General features: G+C 41.8%; 1 protein-coding gene and 1 non-coding gene across 2 annotated transcripts in view; both read right to left on the minus strand.

The window, feature by feature from the left end:
- COG4 (component of oligomeric golgi complex 4) overlaps positions 1-19,277 on the minus strand; it is a 32,078-nt gene that overhangs the window by 5,871 nt on the left and 6,930 nt on the right. Inside the window, exons 5-13 of the mRNA XM_058279747.2 lie at positions 18,123-18,316; positions 14,601-14,706; positions 13,942-14,099; positions 13,164-13,222; positions 11,044-11,177; positions 8,645-8,763; positions 7,910-8,076; positions 6,948-7,113; positions 1,347-1,409 (exon numbers count right to left, since the gene is read on the minus strand). Coding sequence (XP_058135730.1) covers positions 1,347-1,409; positions 6,948-7,113; positions 7,910-8,076; positions 8,645-8,763; positions 11,044-11,177; positions 13,164-13,222; positions 13,942-14,099; positions 14,601-14,706; positions 18,123-18,316 — 1,166 coding nt within the window. The remainder of the gene's footprint in view (positions 1-1,346; positions 1,410-6,947; positions 7,114-7,909; positions 8,077-8,644; positions 8,764-11,043; positions 11,178-13,163; positions 13,223-13,941; positions 14,100-14,600; positions 14,707-18,122; positions 18,317-19,277) is intronic.
- Positions 15,759-15,885, minus strand: LOC111759516 (small nucleolar RNA SNORA31). Its single transcript, XR_002793477.2, has one exon. It is a non-coding gene; the product is annotated as a small nucleolar RNA SNORA31 (small nucleolar RNA).

The following is a 19,277-nucleotide window of genomic DNA, read 5'->3' on the forward strand; positions in this document are numbered from 1 at the left end:
CCTCATTCAAATCTCACAACTCTTTCACAAATGAGGAAACTGAGATTCTGGGAGGTAACAGAATTTGCCTATGGTCACATAGTTGGTCAGTGGTCAGTGGAGATTTGAACCCAGGGATATGTCATTTCCCTGCCCAAGCAATTTCCACTATACTATGCCTTTTTTTTTTTAACCCCCCCCCCCTTGTGGCTTTTTGCATGCTGACTGCTCTCTGGTCCATTCGCTGTGCATCCTTCTGTGTCTGTATTTATTTAATTTCTCCTCCCCCCTTGCGGCTTGCTTACTGTCTGCTCTCTGTTCATTCCCTATGTGCTCTTCTGTGTTTTTTTTTATCTCCCTTTTATGTTGCGTCACCTTGTGGAGTCGGCTCTCTGCAGTGTGTGTGTGAGCTTGCCTTCACAAGGAGGCCCTAGGATGCAAACCCAGGGCCTCCAATGTGGTAGACGGGAGCCCAACTGATTGAGCCATAGCCACTTCCCTATGCTGCCTTCTTTTAAGAAATAACATTTACCAGCTTTATATAGGCTTTGGTGAACTCTATTTTCACTTTAATTTCTTAAATTTATAGAGGGCTTTATAATTTTTTATAAAGTGCTTTCAACTATTTTTTGTTAAGCCAACAAACAAACCCAATGTGGGCAGGATAAGAGATCTGTACCTCATTTTATAGCTAAGAGAACTGAGGCTCAGATTAAGGGACTTGTCCAAGGTAACATGCCAATTATGTACTCAAAGACCTACTTTGAATCCAGATCTTCCCACTGGTCCAGAGACTCCTTGCTTTCATGGCCAAGTACTCTCAAGTACTCTGAAGGAAAGGTGAGGGGATTGAATTGTTTCCCTCACAAAAGGTATGCTTAGGTCTCAACCCCTGGTCCTGTGGATCTGAACCCACAAGTAAATCAGACCTTTGAAGATGGTATTTTTTAAGGTGTGTGCAAACTGAATGAGGGTGGACCTTAATTCAATATGGTCTATATAAGCAAAGGAAAGTAGATACAGGAGAGAGGCCACAGGTTGCAGCAAGAAGTCGGAAGTCCAGAAATGAAAGGAGAAGACATTGTCTTGTGTATTGCTATGTAATGGAAAAGCCAAGGAATCCCAAAGATTGTCAGCCAGCAAAAGATACTGATCCCAAGAGGAAGCAGCCTTCTGGCCTCTGAAACCATGAACAAATAAATTCCTGTTGTTAAGCCAATCCATTGTATGGTATTTGTTTTAGCAGCTGGGAAACTGAAACACCAGGAAATGCCACAGCCCTCTCCACGATGAATGTACAGGACTCTCTCAAAATAAGGCAATGGGGATGCTGTAGCTAAAAGCTGATAGTTAAAATTCCCATGTACCTCTAATGTCTTCTTTAGAGTAGAGATGTTTTCACTGCAGACTTCCACGTTGTTCAGGGTCATCTGGAAAATGAAGATAGAAAAACATGATTTCCTGCCCAAGGGTACATGCTGCCCACTCCAAGGCCAGATTGACTGGCGACTGCACTTCATGCAGCTCAGAGAAGGGCGAGCTGGAGTTTGGATTCAAGTTAAGGAAAGTACATAACACTGCCACAGGCTGGATACTCAGACCTAGGATTGGGAAGAATGGCGAGTCAGGTGTGCCCTTTCTGCTCTGAAACCAAGGCAGCAAAGCCACTCTGAGCAGGTATCCCTAGGTTTCAGGTCTTTTAGCTCCATGCTATTATAGAACAGAAGTGACTCAGACATACAGGTAACCTGTGATTAAGTCCTGGGGCTCCAAACCTCCAGCCCAAGTCAATGATGCAAAGGCTGATATTCATTCAAGAAATGCTTCCTGAGGGCTAGCCACCTCTGAAACATTTTCTCATATATTATCCCACTGACTCTTCTAATATCTTCATAAAACAAGTATTATAAAGTCCAATGAGACTCCTTGGAAGATGAAATGACCTACCAAGGTCAATCAACAATTGATTCAGCAAATATTTACTGAGTGCCTGCTATGTATTAGGCACTGCACTAGGGATTGGAGACAAAGCAGTTAACAAAACAAGGAAAATCCACTCCTTCATAGTGTTTACACTCATAGTGTTTACATTCCAGAAGGGACGTCAGAAAAATATTTGCATTGTATGTCAGAAGGTGTTAAATGACATGAAGGAAAATAAAGCAGGGCAAGGGGACAGAAATATGGAGTGACAAGGCCATAAAACTAGAGACAGGATAAGAATTCAGGTCTCCCCACTCAGTCTTGGGCTCCTTCTATCATAACTCAACTGCCTTACAGCCTAGATACAAAAATACCAATCATAAAAAGCAGCTTGTAAACATAAAAATAATAAGAAAAAGTAGCTTGCAGAGTATATGTGGCTCAAGCAGTTGAATGCCTGCCTCCAACTTGGGAAGTCCCAGATTCAGTTTCCAGTGCCTCCTATAGAAGACAAACAAACAAACAGTAAGCAGACAACTAGCAGACACCTAGCAAAAACAATGAGCAGACAGGGAAGCGGACTTGGCCCAATGGATAGGGTGTCTGCCTACCACATGGGAGGTCTGTGGTTCAAACCCCGGGCCTCCTTGACCCGTGGAGCTGGCCCATGCATAGCGCTAATGCATGCAAGGAGTGCCGTGCCACGAAGTGTCCCCCGTGTAGGGGAACCCCACGTGCAAGGAGTATGCCCCGTAAGGAGAGCTGCCCAGTGTGAAAGAAAGTACAGCCTGCTCAAGAATGGCACTGCACACACAGAGAGCTGACACAACAAGATGACACAACAAAAAGAAACACAGATTCCCAGTGCCGCTGATAAGGATAGAAGTGGCCACAGAAGAACACACAACAAATGGATGCAGAGAGCAGACAACTGGGGGGGGGGGGCGGGGAAAGAAAAAAAATCTTAAAGAAAACAAAACAAAACAAAATGAGCAGACAAGCAAAAAAAACAAGCAGGGAGTGGATGTGGCTCAAGCAGTTGAGCACCTGCCTCCTACATGGGAGGTCCTGGGTTCGGGTTCCAGTGTCTCCTAAAGAAAAAACAAACAGATAAGGAGCAGACATAGAGCAAAAAACAACAAGCAGACAATGAGCAAGAACAACAAGCAAAAAAACCTCACAAGCAACCAGATGAGGGAGCCATGGATGGGGGAGGAGCAGCTTGTTACAAAAGGATAATTAAGGCACAAACTGCTACGGCCACTTAGGGCAGGAGTGTAAATGCTTTGGGTCCATGGACCCAAAGATTCAGAGGGTCTGTAAGCTTGAACTGAAAAAAATCAGCTTATCATCTTTATTTTCTCTGACTTCTAACTGAAATCTAGCATTTCCTTCACTTATGAATGCATGCAACAAATAAATTACAGTAGTATTAATTTTACCTGACTGGCAAAGGAGTATGTGGAACAAAAAAAGTTAAGAACCCCTGTTTTAGAGGAAGGAAAAACACATTTTGGTCCCATGCATTCAAAAGGAAAATTCGTGGCAGAGTTGGTAACAGCTGAACTTCAAAGGCTGCATCCTAATTCTGACAGAAGGTGAGGGTGTGTGCATTCCTTCGCCCCTACCAGCCTCTCTCTAGCTCACTGTCCTGTTTGGAAGTTCCTTAACAGTACTTAGGATTACCTGATATTGTCTGGTTCATTTGTTTCTTTTCTGCCTTCCTTCCTAGAATGAGAGCAGTATGAGGGCAGGATCTATTCTGTCCTTGCCATTGTATCTTTATTACAACCTGTCTAATAGAACTTTCTTAACAATGAAAGTGTTCTGTATCTGCACTGTCCAATACAGTAAGCCATATGTAGCTGTTGAGCACTTCAAATGTGCTAGTGACTGAGGAACTGGCTTTTTAAATTTTTTTCTTTTTTCATGCTTTTTTTTTTTGGAGGTACTGGGGCTTGAACCCTTGTGGCTTAAAGTACCTGATATTATAAAAGAAGTTTCTCAGTAAGTATCTTTTGAATGAAAATGAGTAAATGATATATTCTGGAGAAGGGATAACCTGAACAAATGCAGTATGGCAGAAAACCCCAAAAGGTAATTGGGAATGAGCGGGGTGAATTCACAGAAGTATAGAATCACACTGCCCCTGAATTGGTGTGCTGAAGGCATGACCGGGAAGGCATGGGTAAGGTAGGGAGAAGCCAGTCTTTGGGGGCTTCCAGGTAAAAGGAGAACCTCAGAACTCCAGAGACTGAGATTAGGAAGTCCCTCGTCTCTCTTGTTGGTGTCCTGCAGCCAAAACTGCAAAGTAATGCTGGTGACAGTGCTGCTGTGGTTGTGGATGGATAAGGCTAAAGGCTTTCTATGGTTCCAAGCCCAGGGCACACCAAACTCAAGGCTGCTGACACATAGGCTGCCAGAGGACAAACTGCACTGTCAAGACAGCTGAAGTATGAAGGTCATAAAAAACCCAACTGTGCTCCCAAGGCATTTAAGGGCATAAAGAATAATCTGTCATGAAAAGAAAATGAATTTGAGTTCAAATGGTATTGATTTCAAGATTTCTCTTATATAGACAGTCCTTGTAAACATGTACTCACTGGGCTTATCCCCCTGCTCACAATGAATAATATGTTGGTACAACTGGGAAATCCATCTTGACAGCCAAGGTGACATAAAAAATAGGCTCTGCGGTGGGAGTGATGACATTTTAAGTACCCGGGGTCAAAATTAGCATCACCTTCCTTGTTGGCCTTATCTTCTGGGCCCATAAACAATGAAACTGTCTGAATGGGAGCAGCAAATGAGTGAAATGCATGTAGGCCAGCCTAATGGAAACTAAGATCTGAGTAGTAAAGTGGTGGAAAATAAGACCGTATTAGCAGGATGGGTCAGAATCTGGAGACCTTAAATAAAGGACCAGGTAAAGCAGTCTAGCTTTGATATGGTAGTTAGCAAGAAGCCAATGAATATTTCTGAGCCCAGAAATGAATGACAGTAAATTTTATAAAGAAATGAAAGAGAACACAAGCAATATTACAAATTTAAGTCAGTACACGACCATATGAGGTTCATTGCTGGATACTGTGCCAAAGTTTTCCAAAGATAACATATTTGTGGCAACAGTTTTCTTGAAGGTGATCCTCTTTTTTTCAACAACCATGATATCTCAGATCGACAGAATGCATGCTCAGGGAAAATATTTTCAATGACATGAAGAGAGTGAGGCTACTAAGTACCTTCCATACTCAATCAGTTTGACAACCAGGTACCCTGTGCAGAGCTGGGGTAGATACTGGCAGTTCTTAATTCTTTTGGAGTCACAGACCCCTTTAAGAATCTGACAAAAGCTAAGGACTCTGTAGTCAGAAAAAATGCATGTACAGATTTCTGCATCCAATCCCAGGTGTTCAGAGACCCCCATTGCTAGACTGTTGGCTGAGAGCTCTGATAATAGATGTTGCCTTCAGGCCCTGAACTTCAGAAGCCAGGAGACTCAGAGCCTGGCCACTGTGGGAGACGGGAGGAGAGTGGACCCGATATTCCTCGTCCCATTATTGTGTGGGGCAGCATGAGCTTAGGACTCAAGATGTTCTTTTGGTTCATCTCAAGCCTTATATAAACCCTTTCTTCCTTCCATGCTTTTCCTTCCCCAGCTGTCATACAATTGATAAGACTCACTGCCTCATCTCATCGGTCATTCTGGGTAGGTAAGGGATTTTAATAAGGTCACCTTTCCAGGGGAAGCTGAAAATCTAAATGTGCTAGAAAAACAGTCCTGGTAGGTGTAAAGGATTGGCACCCACCATGATGTGTGGGGACTCCTGTCAGAGAAGAGGCTTGGCACAGATGTTACAGTAAGTTCTGTGGCAGATGCAAACCCAGCTTGGAACTCAGTGCTGCTTCTGAATAGCTGGGCAGTGTGCCTGGGAAAGAACACTGGGAGAGAGCTGAGGAGCCCAGTATGGTAGTCAGGGAACAGCACATGTCGGCTCAGGCTGCTCAAAAAAGGGTTCCTGGGAAGTGGATGTGGCTCAAGCAATTGAGCTCCCACATACCACATGGAAGGTCCCAGGTTCAGTTCTGGTGCCTCCTGGAGAAGACAAGCAAGACAGCAAGCTGGCGTGATGGGCAGGCTTGGCAAGCTGACTCAACAAGATGATGCAACAAGAAAACACCAAGAGGAAAGACAATGAGAGACACAACAAAGCAGGGAGCTGGGATGGCTCAAGCCATAGAGTGCCTCTCTCCCACATGGGAGGTCCAAAGTTCATTCAGTTCCTGAGGCCTCCTAAAGAGAAGGAGATGAGCAGACATAGGAAGCACACAGCGAATGGACATAGAGCAGACAGTGAGTGCAAACAACAAGGAGGTGTGGAAATAAAAAAAAAATGGGTTTCTGGGTAAGATATGGTTGAGAACTTTCTAGGTGGAGCTTCCCATAAAGGAGGGTGTAGCAGTTTGGTATTATTGATGAATTTCAAAAAGAAATATTGGATTATGTTTGTACACTGATCTCCTCTGGGCATATTCGATTATACTGATTCAGAGGTTTACTTGGTTAAGTAATTATGTAAACCTATTGTACCAGTGGGCATTGAGTTCCACCCTTTGGTGGGTGGGGGCTCACAGATAAAAGGCATAGCAAAGGACAGTGTTAAGGGTTCTTAATGTGGGAGTCTGATGCTGAAATTGGAGCCCTGGGAAGCAAGGAACCCTGAACCCCGAGAGAAGCAAGACCCTGGAAGGGAGGAACCCAGGAAGCCTGAACCCTCACAGACATTGGCAGCCATCTTGCTCCAACATGTGGAAATAGACCTTGGTAACAGAAGTAACTTTATGGCCTGGTATCTGTAAGCTTCTACCCCAAATAAATACCATTTATAAAAAACACCCCTTTGGCTGACTAATGCAGAAGGCTTTCCTTCTACATTGACACTGGAGAAAGTCGCCAGCTCAAGGTTGATTATATGGTGGCTTAGAGGTCATAGTTTAACTTCTCAAAATAAACTGACCCCGCTCTCACCTGTGGGACTACCTACCAGGAAGGACAGCTTGGCCTCATCAGTGCTCTCAATGCCTTTTGTGTCAAATTTGCCCTGCTGGAGGCTGCTGTGCATGATGTTCACGGCACTCGTCACCCCACGCTGGATGTCCTGAAAGGTGGTGGCTGGGAAGCCCATCCGCAGTTTGTTACACAGAACATCCCTGGGGGGCAGAATGGCATATGGGGATCAGGCCTGAGAGAGTTCAACCTGGCCTTCAGGACAGAAGGACTGGAGTATCTACTACCAGTAGTAGGAGATCCTCTTTAGGAGAAATAATCCTGGAGACCACTATAGGAGACTTTAAGGAGCCAGAATATGAGAGTGACCAATACCTTCTCAAGGGCACAGATGTGACAAAAATACACAGAGGAGATTGGGTTGATTCTTTACTCCTTACGAGGCTTTCAGTTAACACCACCGAGTTTGAACAAATTCAAGAGCAGGATTAGTCGGAGTTGAGAAAGTAGGTTTTAAGTCAGTCACTTTTGGACTCTACTCCTTATTCTAACACTTATGAAGCCTGTGACCTTTAACAAGTAATTGAATCTAAGTCCCAGTTTTCTCATCTATAAAAGAGAGCTAATAGTCCCTACCTCATAAGATTGCCATTAGGAGTAAATAGGAGCAGGAGAATAGCACACTGCCTCGCCTGTAGTAATGGTAGCCATGACTGTTATTACAACTCCTGTCTTTATCTGAACTGCCTATTCTCTTTCCTATATCTGAGGGCCAAAATTCTCTTTGATCCAGCACAAAGACCATAGATTTGGCCCATAGGACATCTGACTGCTAAGACAACTGCCTGGAGCCAAGGATGTCATCCTGTCTGAGTTTATGCCTTATAGAATTGAACAAGAATCATGAGGAAAAAAAGGTAGAAACAAGTGCACCTCAGGAATCAATCATGATTAGGGCCTTTCAGCCTCCTAGAAAGGGAAAAAGGAAGTCAACCATACCTGAAGTCAGACTCAAGCTCTGTGGTGGCGAGGTTGATCATGGCACAGAGACAGTCAATGCTGGAGCTTGACAGAGCCCGCCCAATGCACTTCTTAACAATGTAGAAGACATCATCCACCATGCTGGATGTCAACTGGCCCTTCTCGTAGGTGTCCAGAGTCACAGCCTACCCAAAGGCAAAACACTTGGTGAGGGCCCCACTTCCACATGTCATTGTTCTGTGATATTTCTGGTTATACTGGCCCTGGCTCTGCTCCCTTTTCTATGCTTTATCCATGTTTTTATCCCCAATATCCCTTATTCTGGTCATAACTTAGCCTGGATCTGCCTTGCCAAAACAGATCACTTCCCTATTGATCACTGTGCTAGGAATCTGAATATTTAGGACCTTTGACTTGGGGGCCTCCATTACCGGGGCCATAAGACATCAGTAGAGGCCATTCTTTCCTAAGGCTCCTCAAGCAGATAGCTCCAGGGAAGAGGGGAACACACAGACACTCTGAGGAGCTAAGCTGTTCTTTTGTAACCCTTGGGAAAGAAGTCCCAGCTGGGTATATGAAGAGTGTGACAACTCCAAAGATGCACTCTAACCATAAAAAGCAGTGTCATGCAGTCTACATGTAAAGGTATTCTCAAAGCAGGACCAAGAAATAGGACATGCCTCAGCCATTTCCTTCAGCCTGGCTTCTTCGACGGGAAGCCCCATTTCCAAGAGATTGTATCCTATATCCTACCTTATTGACAGTCTCCCTCATGAAGTATTCCTCCATGGTAATATATAAGCCAATTAGTTCCTGCATGGTGCAGCTCAATAGACAGTTATTGAGGAGTTTGTCCAGACACTTCTGGTGCTCTAAGGGACAGCCAAGAAAGGAATAATCACCTTTCTTCCCCAAGGGAAAAATTTTTTTTTCAATTTTTTAGATTCCTTTCTCGTCTTTGTTCAAAATGGTATACATTTTACATAGTTCTAATTACAATACAAATAGGACTTTGTATTCTGCTTTAAAATTTTATACCATGATTTTTTCCATGTTTCTTTATAACTTACTTTTTTCTTTTCAGCTTACTTATTTTTAATGGCTGTGATAATTTATCAGATGGATAAATCCACATTTTTTAAACCACTTTGCTATTTTTTAGACACCTGGGTTATTTCCACTTTGCTATTTTTTAGACACCTGGGTTATTTCCAAATGTTTTGCCATTACTGAAGATAATTGCAGATCATAGTAATTGGAGATTACAGAAAATATTTTTGTATAAATAGCTTTTTACTTTTTCTCTACTATTTCCTTAGGATTAAGTAATAGGAGTCAAAAGATAATAAATTTCCATGGCAGAGACTATAATATGTTGGATATGGAACATTTCGTTCTCTAAATCAGCCCTATCCAACAGAATTTTTTTTTTAAGATTTATTTAATTTATTTCTCTCCGCCTACCCCCCATTGTCCGCTCTCTGTGTCCATTTGCTGTGTGTTCTTCTGCGTCCTTTCTCATTATCAGGCAGCACCGGGAAACTGTGTCTCCTTTGTGTTGCGTCATCTTGCTGCGTCAGCTCTCCGAGTGTGTGGCGCCACTCCTGGGCGGGCTGTGCTTTTTTCACGCAGAGCAGCTCTCCTTGAGGGGCGCACTCCTTGCACGTGGAGCACCCCTACACAGGGACGCTCCTACGTGGCACGGCACGCCTTGTGCACAGCAGCACTGCCCATGGGTCAGCTTACCACACGGGTCAGGAGGCCCTGGGTATTGAACCCTGGACCACTCCATATGGTAGGTGGATGCTCTATCAGTTGAGCCACATCCGCTTACCCAGAACTTCTTGTCATGATGGAAATAGTCTACATCTGTGCTGTTCACAGATACCATGGCTAGTGTATGGTAGCACACACTATTTCATGGCTGTTGAGCATATGAAAAGGGGGGTGGCTAATGTGACTGAGAAACTGAATTTTTTATTTAATTTAAATTTAAATAGTCACATGTGATTGATGGCTACTGTAGTGGACACCACAGCTCTGAAGAATGGTGGTCATTATTGACAGCAATAAATACCAAACTCCAAATAAGCATGTATCCTACTTTAAACACCAATTCAAACAATGCGAGCTGGGTCATATGCAGAACTCCCCTGCCATGTATTACTGGCATAAGCAATGCAGGATGCCACAGACACTCTTGAATTTCCAGGTTAGGGAATCCTGCATATATTTGCCCAGCAGGAATTAAGTGCTCCTCTTAAAAAACTAGAGAGTCAATTTGCAAAGGAAATTGGACTGTGGTATACCTTTTTTCCCCAATATCATTTATCTCTTCAAAATTTGTGGCTGGAATAAATTAGTGGTTATGTAGGGCTGGGGAAGGATAGAGGGATTGAGAGGTGATGCTAAGGGGTGTGGAGTTTTCTTTTTTGGAGTAATGAAATTGTTCTAAAAATTTTTGTGATGAATGCAAAACACTGTGATTAAACTAAAAGCTGTTGATTGTACACTGTGGATGGATCACATGGTATGTGAATATATCTCAATAAAATTGCTTTAAAAAATTTTGGCTGGGGGAACTGGGACACTGAAGAAGAGGTGGAAGATTTTCTTTTCACTATATACTTTTTTTTAAAAAAAGATTTAAGATATAAATGATATACCACGAAATTCACCCACTATATGCATACAACTTAACCATTTTTAGTAACTTTATAGAGCTGTGCAACAATTGCCACAATCTAATTTTACATTATTTTCATCAGTCTCAAAACTTCCTCCATGCCTGGCTGTAGTTATGCATGCATTTTTTTACTATTTAAACTTTTTAATCTCTCTCTCTCTCTCATGTGCAACTATCACCAACCTAAATCAAACATTCAAACTCTAAGCCAGAGCTGGTAAGAAAGCACAGCGTGGGGATTGCCAAGGGAAATCACTGAAACATTCTGGGCCTCAGTTCTCCTCATCTGTAAAATGATTAGCCTCAAAGGTTCATTCCAATTCTAAAACATAGTAAGTCTGGAGTTCCTCCTGGTAGATTTTACTAAAGATCTCTTCTTTAGTAAGAGATCTGCAGCTTAACTATTATTAAACAGTGCCAAGTATATATGCCAGCCCTCCCAGAGAATATGGGAAGCATGCTTTACCTTGCTTTACGTCTTCAGAGGCCATGGAGTCCCCCACTTCAAAATCGGAGCTAATCCTTTTCCTGAGAAAGCGTAGGTACAGCTCACTGCGGGCATTCATTAGGGTGACCTCAGTCAGGATGGGGTCCAGTTCCCTGAATCACAGAGGGCTGAATGAATAAGCAGGAAGCGCACTGTATTCCCTCAGATACAAGATCTACAAGTCTTTATAAGCTGAGACTCCACTTCTCCTCTGGGCCTGGAAGGGGCAACTCTGCCAGATGGTCATCCTGGCTCTGCTGGTCCTGTTATAATCAGAGACAGCTGTCCACCACATTTTCCATTTCCATGTTTCACCTGAATCATTAACCTAGTAAAACCTCACCAGAGTTAAACAAGATAATTTTGATTCAAACCACACCATAAAAGCTAAATTTGGAAACAAAATAACAGTTGGAAGTCCTGTCATCTTAAAAAGTCTTGGCTTTGTTTCATTTAGATCTCTAATTTACACTGAATAAGGGAAACATCAGACCTTAAAGAACAGGCAATGGCATCTTAAAATCATGTAATCCAGTGGTTCTCTGACTGGGCTTGCATAGTACAATCAACTGGGGCACTGACATCCAGATGCCATGATTCTGGGTACTGGGTATACTGCTTCTCAAATTTTGTTTTGTTTTGCTTTTGTTTTTTTAGGAGGTACCAGAGGTTGAATCCAGGATCTTGTTCATGCGAAGCAGGTGCTCAACCACTGAGCTATACCTGCTTCTTAACTTCTCAGTATTTAATTTGCACACAGATCACCTTAGCATCCTGTTAAAATACAGATTCTGATTCAATCAGTCAGGGGTGCAGCCTCAGAGGCTACAGTTCTAACAAGTCCAGCTGATGCCAATACTGCTTATCACTGACTCCACTATTAGCAGCAAGGTTCTAGGGTTCAGAATTTCCAGTTTAACTAAATAGGAGCTTGCAGACCCAACATTCTTATTTTAGGGAGGGCGACATGGGAGACAAATGCAACAAGCTTTGGGTTTCAGTTTCCTCACCTGTAAAATGTTTATGGATTACAACAGCAGTGATTCTCAACTGAGGGTAATTTTGCCTCCTTCCCAGGGGGATCTAGCAATGTCTGGAGACATTTTGGCTGTCACAACTGGAGGGGGCAAGGAACATCTAGTTGGTAGTGGCCAGGGATGTTACTAAACATCCTACAGTGCACAGATTGAACTCCCTTAATAGTCAATAGTATAGAGGCTGAGAAACCCTAGATTAAATGATTTAATGTTTGTTAAGTGGTTAGAACTATGTCTGGCATAGAATAAGCACTATATAAATGTGTTAGCTATTATGTACCATAGGTGTCACAAAGAAAGAATTATGTCTGTTTTGCTCACTCTACTTGCTGCCATATCCCCAGTACCAAGGGCCACTATCTGGTACTCAAAATGTACTCAGTAAAAATTGGTTGATTGAATGAATACTTTTTTTTCAGCAGAGTACATATTTTTATTCATATCAACACCCACATAATATGAAACATTTTGGATTTAACAACTGGAAAAGTTGAAAAAGGTTTCTTATAGCTTTGGATTTACATTTTTTTTATTGAGGTAAGTTTGATCATTTTTTTCATATGCTTAAAGTGACTTGTCTACCTTTCTATGACCATGTGTTCCTGTGCTTCAAAATTATGCGATTAATCTTTTCTCTATTGCTTTTTTTTGGGAAGTAAGAAATCTTTGAATGAATACATTTTTATCATGTTTAGATTTTCTTTTAACAAGCATATGTTACCTTTATTATAAAAAAGTAAAAGTTTGTAATTTTAGGATAGTAGTTACCTCTAGGGTAGGGAGGAGAGTCGAGTCACTCTGAGGCTTCAAATGTATTTATAATGATCTAGTTCTTAAACAGCTGGTTAGTATACACAAGTGATTGTTTTATTCTTCTTCTTCTTTACAAAGCACACATTTATTATATACACTCTTTTGTATATATGACATAGTACATAAAAATAAAAGTAATTGATAAAATATTTTAAAACTCTAGACCACAGTATAATACACTAGGCTCTGAATCATACATGATTACTAATTCAAACGCCTATGAGCAGAAGAAAAGGGAAGGACTATTACCTTGGTTCGATTTTTTCTGTTGTAGAATTTCTCATCAAGTTGTTCTTGACATTCCGGAACTGCAACGTACTAAAGAAATGAGAATGCTGCCCCCAACCCCAATGCCACCCCACCCCCCAATCTGTCTGCCTCCTGCTGCTCACTCCAAACTTTGGCATACAGGAACATAGAGGTTTAGTTTACTAGTTTAGTTAGTAGTTTACCTGGCTAACTTTTCCTTCAAGCCAAAGGTAGGCTTTCAGGATAATTGACCAACAATTTACTTTTGGTTTAGATGCTAATGCTCACCTTCCTTATTGTATTTAAAAGTGATGCTCGTGGTGTTCTAATAGACTACTGTCTAGAGTATCCACGTCTGAAAGTTTAGAAATAAAATTGTACAGAGTCACTCCTATTTCTATGTCCTACTATACTTTCTGAGTTCAAACCAATGGAGAAATAAAGTTTTTCTTTAGCACTTTAAAGGGGAAAATTGAAATAAATTACACTTAGAGGACCTTATGAAATAAAATTCTCATGATATCACTAGAGGGCACTGTTGGACATCCTGTGATTTATGTTAAGTTCCTTTCAGGAAGCCCCTTCTATTTCCTTCTCAATCTTGTACTGAGGCTATGATCATCTCTTAATACCTCAAGTCCAAAGTAAGCTGGAGATGGGCAAAATGCAGGCCAGTCTGCATTCTGCACTTATTTCTCCCATCTGCACCCTTTTTTTCCCCTTCAGTTTATTCTATACAATATTCCCGGCTAAAGCTGTTTCCAAACCCCTTGCTCACCTGCTGGTGGTAGTCCCTCTGCTTGATGAACTTGTCTACCACCTTCTCTACCTGTCTGTCACATTCCACCTGCAGATATTTTATTAAGGTATAAAGTCTCCCTGGTCCATAGTAGGTCTCCACTATTGGTTGGTGGGTCTCCACAATGCGGGCAATCCCTAGAAGACAATAATGGTTGGATTCTAAATATTCTTCCCACAAAATCAACTCTTTTACCCAACTCTAACCCAGAGGCTGCTTCACCTCCTAAAATGAATACAAATAGTTCTAGTCAATGCTGGGAGTTGCTAAGCCAAGTTGTTTGTTAAATATGCATAGAGCTTGGTATACCAGCAAGCATTTGAGAAATTTTACGATACTGTTTTCTACAGGAGAATCTTTGGAAATGAGAATAACCATCTTCCCAGTCAGTTATTTTAGGGTTAAATTTACTCTTAGAGTTTGGGTCTTAAAGACTAGAAGATCAAAACACCTGACAGACCCTAATCTTTGCTAATCAGATGCTGAAGAGGAAGTTATTCTCTAATAAATCAATACAAGTAAACTATAGGACTAAATTAAAGGAATCAGGTAGAGGAGAAAGAAAAAAGGCTAGGATGCAATAGCTTTTAGTCAGAAAGGAAAATTTCCAGTCTTCCTAGATGGATGAAGGGGCTTGCCTTCAAACAGGAGAGTGAGTGTATCTGCGAAAATGACTGCAGCTCTTCGATCACTCATGTCCGTCCCCAGCACCAAGAGCAGATTTTCCTCAGCTTTACTGGCCACCTAAAAAAAGGTAGAAAATCCACAATATTTCTCATACTGAAGGCCAGTGTCATAGGAGGTATGTCTCAGTTTCCCAAAAAGGACTCCCACTGACTTTTTTTAATCCATATTTTTCCTTGATGGGAAACGAAGGCAGCACAGAGAACCCTCTCTCTCTCCCTTTTTTTTTTTTTTAGGAGGTACAAGGAATTGTACCTGGGACCAAATACATGCGAAGCAAGCATTCAACCACTGAGCTACACCCACTCCCTGAGGACCCTCTTTTGAGTGGCTCTGGGTTGTGTGAGCCTTAGGCAAGACAAGGAACTGGAGCATGATCTTATTCCATTCAGAAGTATAAATAACACTTCACTTCTCTTTGAAAATATGTACTGCCATTAAGCAAGGGAGAAAGTACTCAGTTTTTAAAAAACATATTTTTATTACATAAGTTGTGAACTACAAAACAATCATGCATGTGTGTAGAATTCCCACACAACAACCCTTCACCAATGCACCACACCATTGTAGAACATTTGTTACAGATTATGAGATAATATCAGGCTATTGCCACTAACTATGGTCCATAGCATACATTTGGCATATTTTTTTCATACTCCTCTATTACTAACACAGTACATCTTTAGCATTGATGCAAGACTATTACAGTATTGCTATTAACTATAGTCCATAGGTTACATTAGTTGTATTTTTAAAAAATATATATATTTATTTTTAAAAGATACATAGATCATACAAATAATTGTATTTTTAGTACCCAGTTTCAATAACCAAAATGTAACCTCTTATTATTAATGGTGCTTGGTTGAACATGACAAGGAATCTGGGTACTGTGGAAGGGACTTACAATGGATTAAAAATATAAGCTGTTTCTAGGTCCCAGGTGGCAGATTACTGATAAAAATGTACCATAAATCAGTTGTATTTTATTTTTAGCTAATTTTTTAGACTGGGTAAAGCACATAAACTTTTCTTTTTGGAGTAAAAAGGCTATTTGCTGTTTTTAAGTTTATTTCTGAGTTGCAGATTATTCCCCACCCCCCCGCCATGTTTTTAGTATTCCCCCATTCAATCTTGGCTGCCACAACCAGACAGAAAGCCTGAGGACCTTTTTTTTCTTGTATCTGTACTGGAAACCTTAGCAGCAGACATTAACTGCTCCAGGACTGTCAGATGCATAAGCACATACACATTCCAAAGGAATAAAGACATATTTGGTGAAAAATGGTTCTTCCATTTATCTATGTTTTTTGATCTTCTAACTCCCCTCTGCAGAGGGATTACTGTTAACCCATCTGAAAATATAGTTATGTTTACATAAGTACATATCTTTATTGCTACTCCCCTTATTTATTTTCCTCCCCTTATTTTAAACAGAAATGGTAGCATACTATTTTGTACTTTGTTAAACTTAACAAGCAACATATGATGGAGAGTGAAATACATCAGCATATACAGAACTGTCTCATTTTTTTAAAAGGCTCAATAATATTCCACTACAGGCAGAGGGACAAGGTATACTTTAACATCTAGTTTAAAAATAAAACAACACTCTGCACACATGCCTGCTGCTTACTTCTCTCCATCTAAAAGTAATGGGCACTCATCCAAGTCTTTTTTTTAAAAAATTTTTTCCCTAAGACTTTAAAATCTGTTTTTTATTTGTTTATTTTTTACATTACAATTTGTAGATACTTTATATGGTATTTTTCTGCTTCTGCTTTGGGCAAGAGGCATATTCATGGTTGGGAGCACAGGCAGAGGAGGTCTGGGTGCCTGGGTCCATCTCTGGATGGCCTGAGTCCAGACCATGGAGTCAGGTCAGCTCAGTGCACACCTGAGGTCTGATCAGCAACCTTAATGGCAAGCTGAAAGTGTCTGGAGTGCTAGTTAGCCTGCTCCTGGGAGCTCTGAGCCAACAAGAGGCTAAGACATGCTCCCCACCCCCTCCCACACCAGCCTGAAAGGTAGGGAGCTTCACTTCTGCCAAGGTCTCCTCTCCCCAGAGCCTGCCCGGTAGGGCTGGGGACTCCCTGTTGGGCCTGCAGGAGACCGGAAGCCGGGCCAAGTCATCAGATCTGACTCCTAAAAGACATCAATCCCTGAAAAGCAACTCAGGGCTGGGCTCACAGTTCTCCACATCCATCTGTATTGCAGTGCAACGCCAAAACCCTTCAAACAGACGAATGCAGGGGTCTGGTTAGACCACTGCTAATGTTTCTTTTTCAAGATTAAACCTTTAGTGATGGTAGCACAACATTATAAACTTAATTAACAGGATTCAATTATATATTTGAATGTGGTTAAAAAGGGAAATTTTAGGTCTTATAAATGTTGCTAGATTATTTTTTTAAAAACTCATGGACTGCACAACACAGTGAACTCTGAGTTAAACCACGGACTATAGTTAAGAGTACAATAATAAAAATGTGCTTTCATTCATTGGAACAGAAGTACCACACCAATGCAAGGTGTTAATAATAGGGTGGTATACAAGAATCCTGTATTTTATGTATGATCATTCAATAAACTCACAACTTCTCTAATAAAAAAAAAAAAAGATTTAAACTTAAAAAAAAAGAAAAAGATTTATTTCTTTCCCCTTCCCCCCCACCCCGGTTGTCTGTTCTCTGTGTCTATTTTGCTGTGTCTTCTTTGTCCGCTTCTGTTGTTGTCAGAGGCACAGGAATCTATGTTTCCTTTTGTTGTGTCATCTTGTTGCATCAGCTCTTTGTGTGTGCGGTGCCATTCCTGGGCAGGCTGCACTTTGTTTCACTCTGGGCGGCTCTCCTTATGGGGCGCACTCCTTGAGCGTGGGGCTCCCCTACGTGAGGGACACCCCTGCATGGCGCGGCACTCCTTGCGCACATCAGCACTGTGCATGGGCCAGCTGCACACGGGTCAAGGAGGTCCGGGGTTTGAACCATGGACCTCCCATGTGGTAGACAGACGGCCTAACCACTGGGCCAAGTCCGCCGCCAAGATTTAACCTGAAGAGACCTCATTTGCTCTATCTCAACGTGGTTTATTTTGATACTTAGGCCTATGTATAAAGTCTTAAAACCATTGATCAAGAACTCTGATTGCTCTTAAAAGAAGCTTATTCCTGACTGATGGCTTAAAAAATGAGATTCCACTTCTCAGTGAATCTGTATTTTAATTTTTCTGTTACTTTCACTTGATCTGTTGGAAATTAATGTGCATCAGCAGTTGTCCAGAGAGTTGCTGGCCCACAATAGACTGACAATAAGTAAGTGCTGAATGAATGCATGCATTTGGTTTTGCTTGGCTATGGCAAGGGAAAAAAGGGGAATCATATTCAGAGGAAAGTGTCCACAGAAAATAGATTCATCCTTTGCCTCAATATGTAGGCAGAGATTCATACCATTACCCTGCCAAGCAATTAGAAGCCATACCTGCTTGCAAAGATATTCTGAGAACTTGCTTAATCCCTCCTCATGTAAGCCCAGCAACGGGAAGATCTTGAAGAAGCGCTCCACTTGGGGCAGATCCCCATCTTTGGTGGCCAAGGCAAACTTCTCTGTTACAATGGCTTTGAGACACTGCTCAGCTTCCTGCAGCAATTTTAGGTTGGCATCAATCATGCTGCCTGCTCAAGGGGAATAAAATAAGAATTAATATGAAGAATGATACATACTATATCAGATCCATGCAACTTAGTCTGTGCGTTACTATTCATTCAACAAATATATATTATCTACCATGTGCAAGACACTGTACTAGCAATATAGATTGAAAGAGGAATCAGTTATGATCCTACTGATACCAAAGCCATAATCAAGTAAAAGAGATAAGTTTGTGTTCAAATAACTATTAAAAAATGCAGTATATGGTAAGAGTCATAAGAAAGGCACCAAAAAGTCACATTTCTGGTGAATGTAATCAGAAAATGCCTCCTAAAGAAGGCGACATATCATCTCTCAAAGATGAGCAGGATTATCATACTGAATAGAAGGACACGTGCTCCAGGCAAAGGGGATGAATGGAGCGAAGAAATAGAAACAGAAAGGTCAAAGAGTATTTTAAAAGTACTATTTGGGAAAGTGGATGTGGCTCATTGATAGGGCTTCCACCTATCATATGAGAAGACCCAGCTTTGATCCCTGGGAAGAGAAAGAGTTGCCTGTATGGCGAGTCAGTGCCTGTATGACGAGCCAAGGGCCTCCATGGTGAGCCAAGAGCCCGCACAGTGAGTGCAGTGAGACGAGTGCCCATGCAGTGAGCCAAGTGCCCATGCCGTGAGCTAAGTGTCCACGCTGTGAGCTAAGTGTCCACGACGCCAAGTGCCTGCATGGTGAGCCAACTGCCTATGCGAAGGCCTGCATGGTAAGCCAAGTGCCTGCGCTGTGAGCCAGTGCCCACGCCAGTGAGTCACACAGCAAGATGATGAAGCAACAAAAGAGAGGCGAAGGGAAGAGTCAAGGTGAAGCACAGCAGAAACTAGGAACTGAGGTGGTATAATGAACAGGGAACCTCCATATCAGAGGTCCCCAGGATCGAATCCCGGTGAATCCTAGAGGAGAAAGATGAGAAGACAAAAAAGAGAAATA

Source organism: Dasypus novemcinctus, chromosome 18 (assembly GCF_030445035.2).
Source record: "Dasypus novemcinctus isolate mDasNov1 chromosome 18, mDasNov1.1.hap2, whole genome shotgun sequence".
In the NCBI taxonomy this organism is placed as follows: Eukaryota; Metazoa; Chordata; class Mammalia; order Cingulata; family Dasypodidae; genus Dasypus; species Dasypus novemcinctus.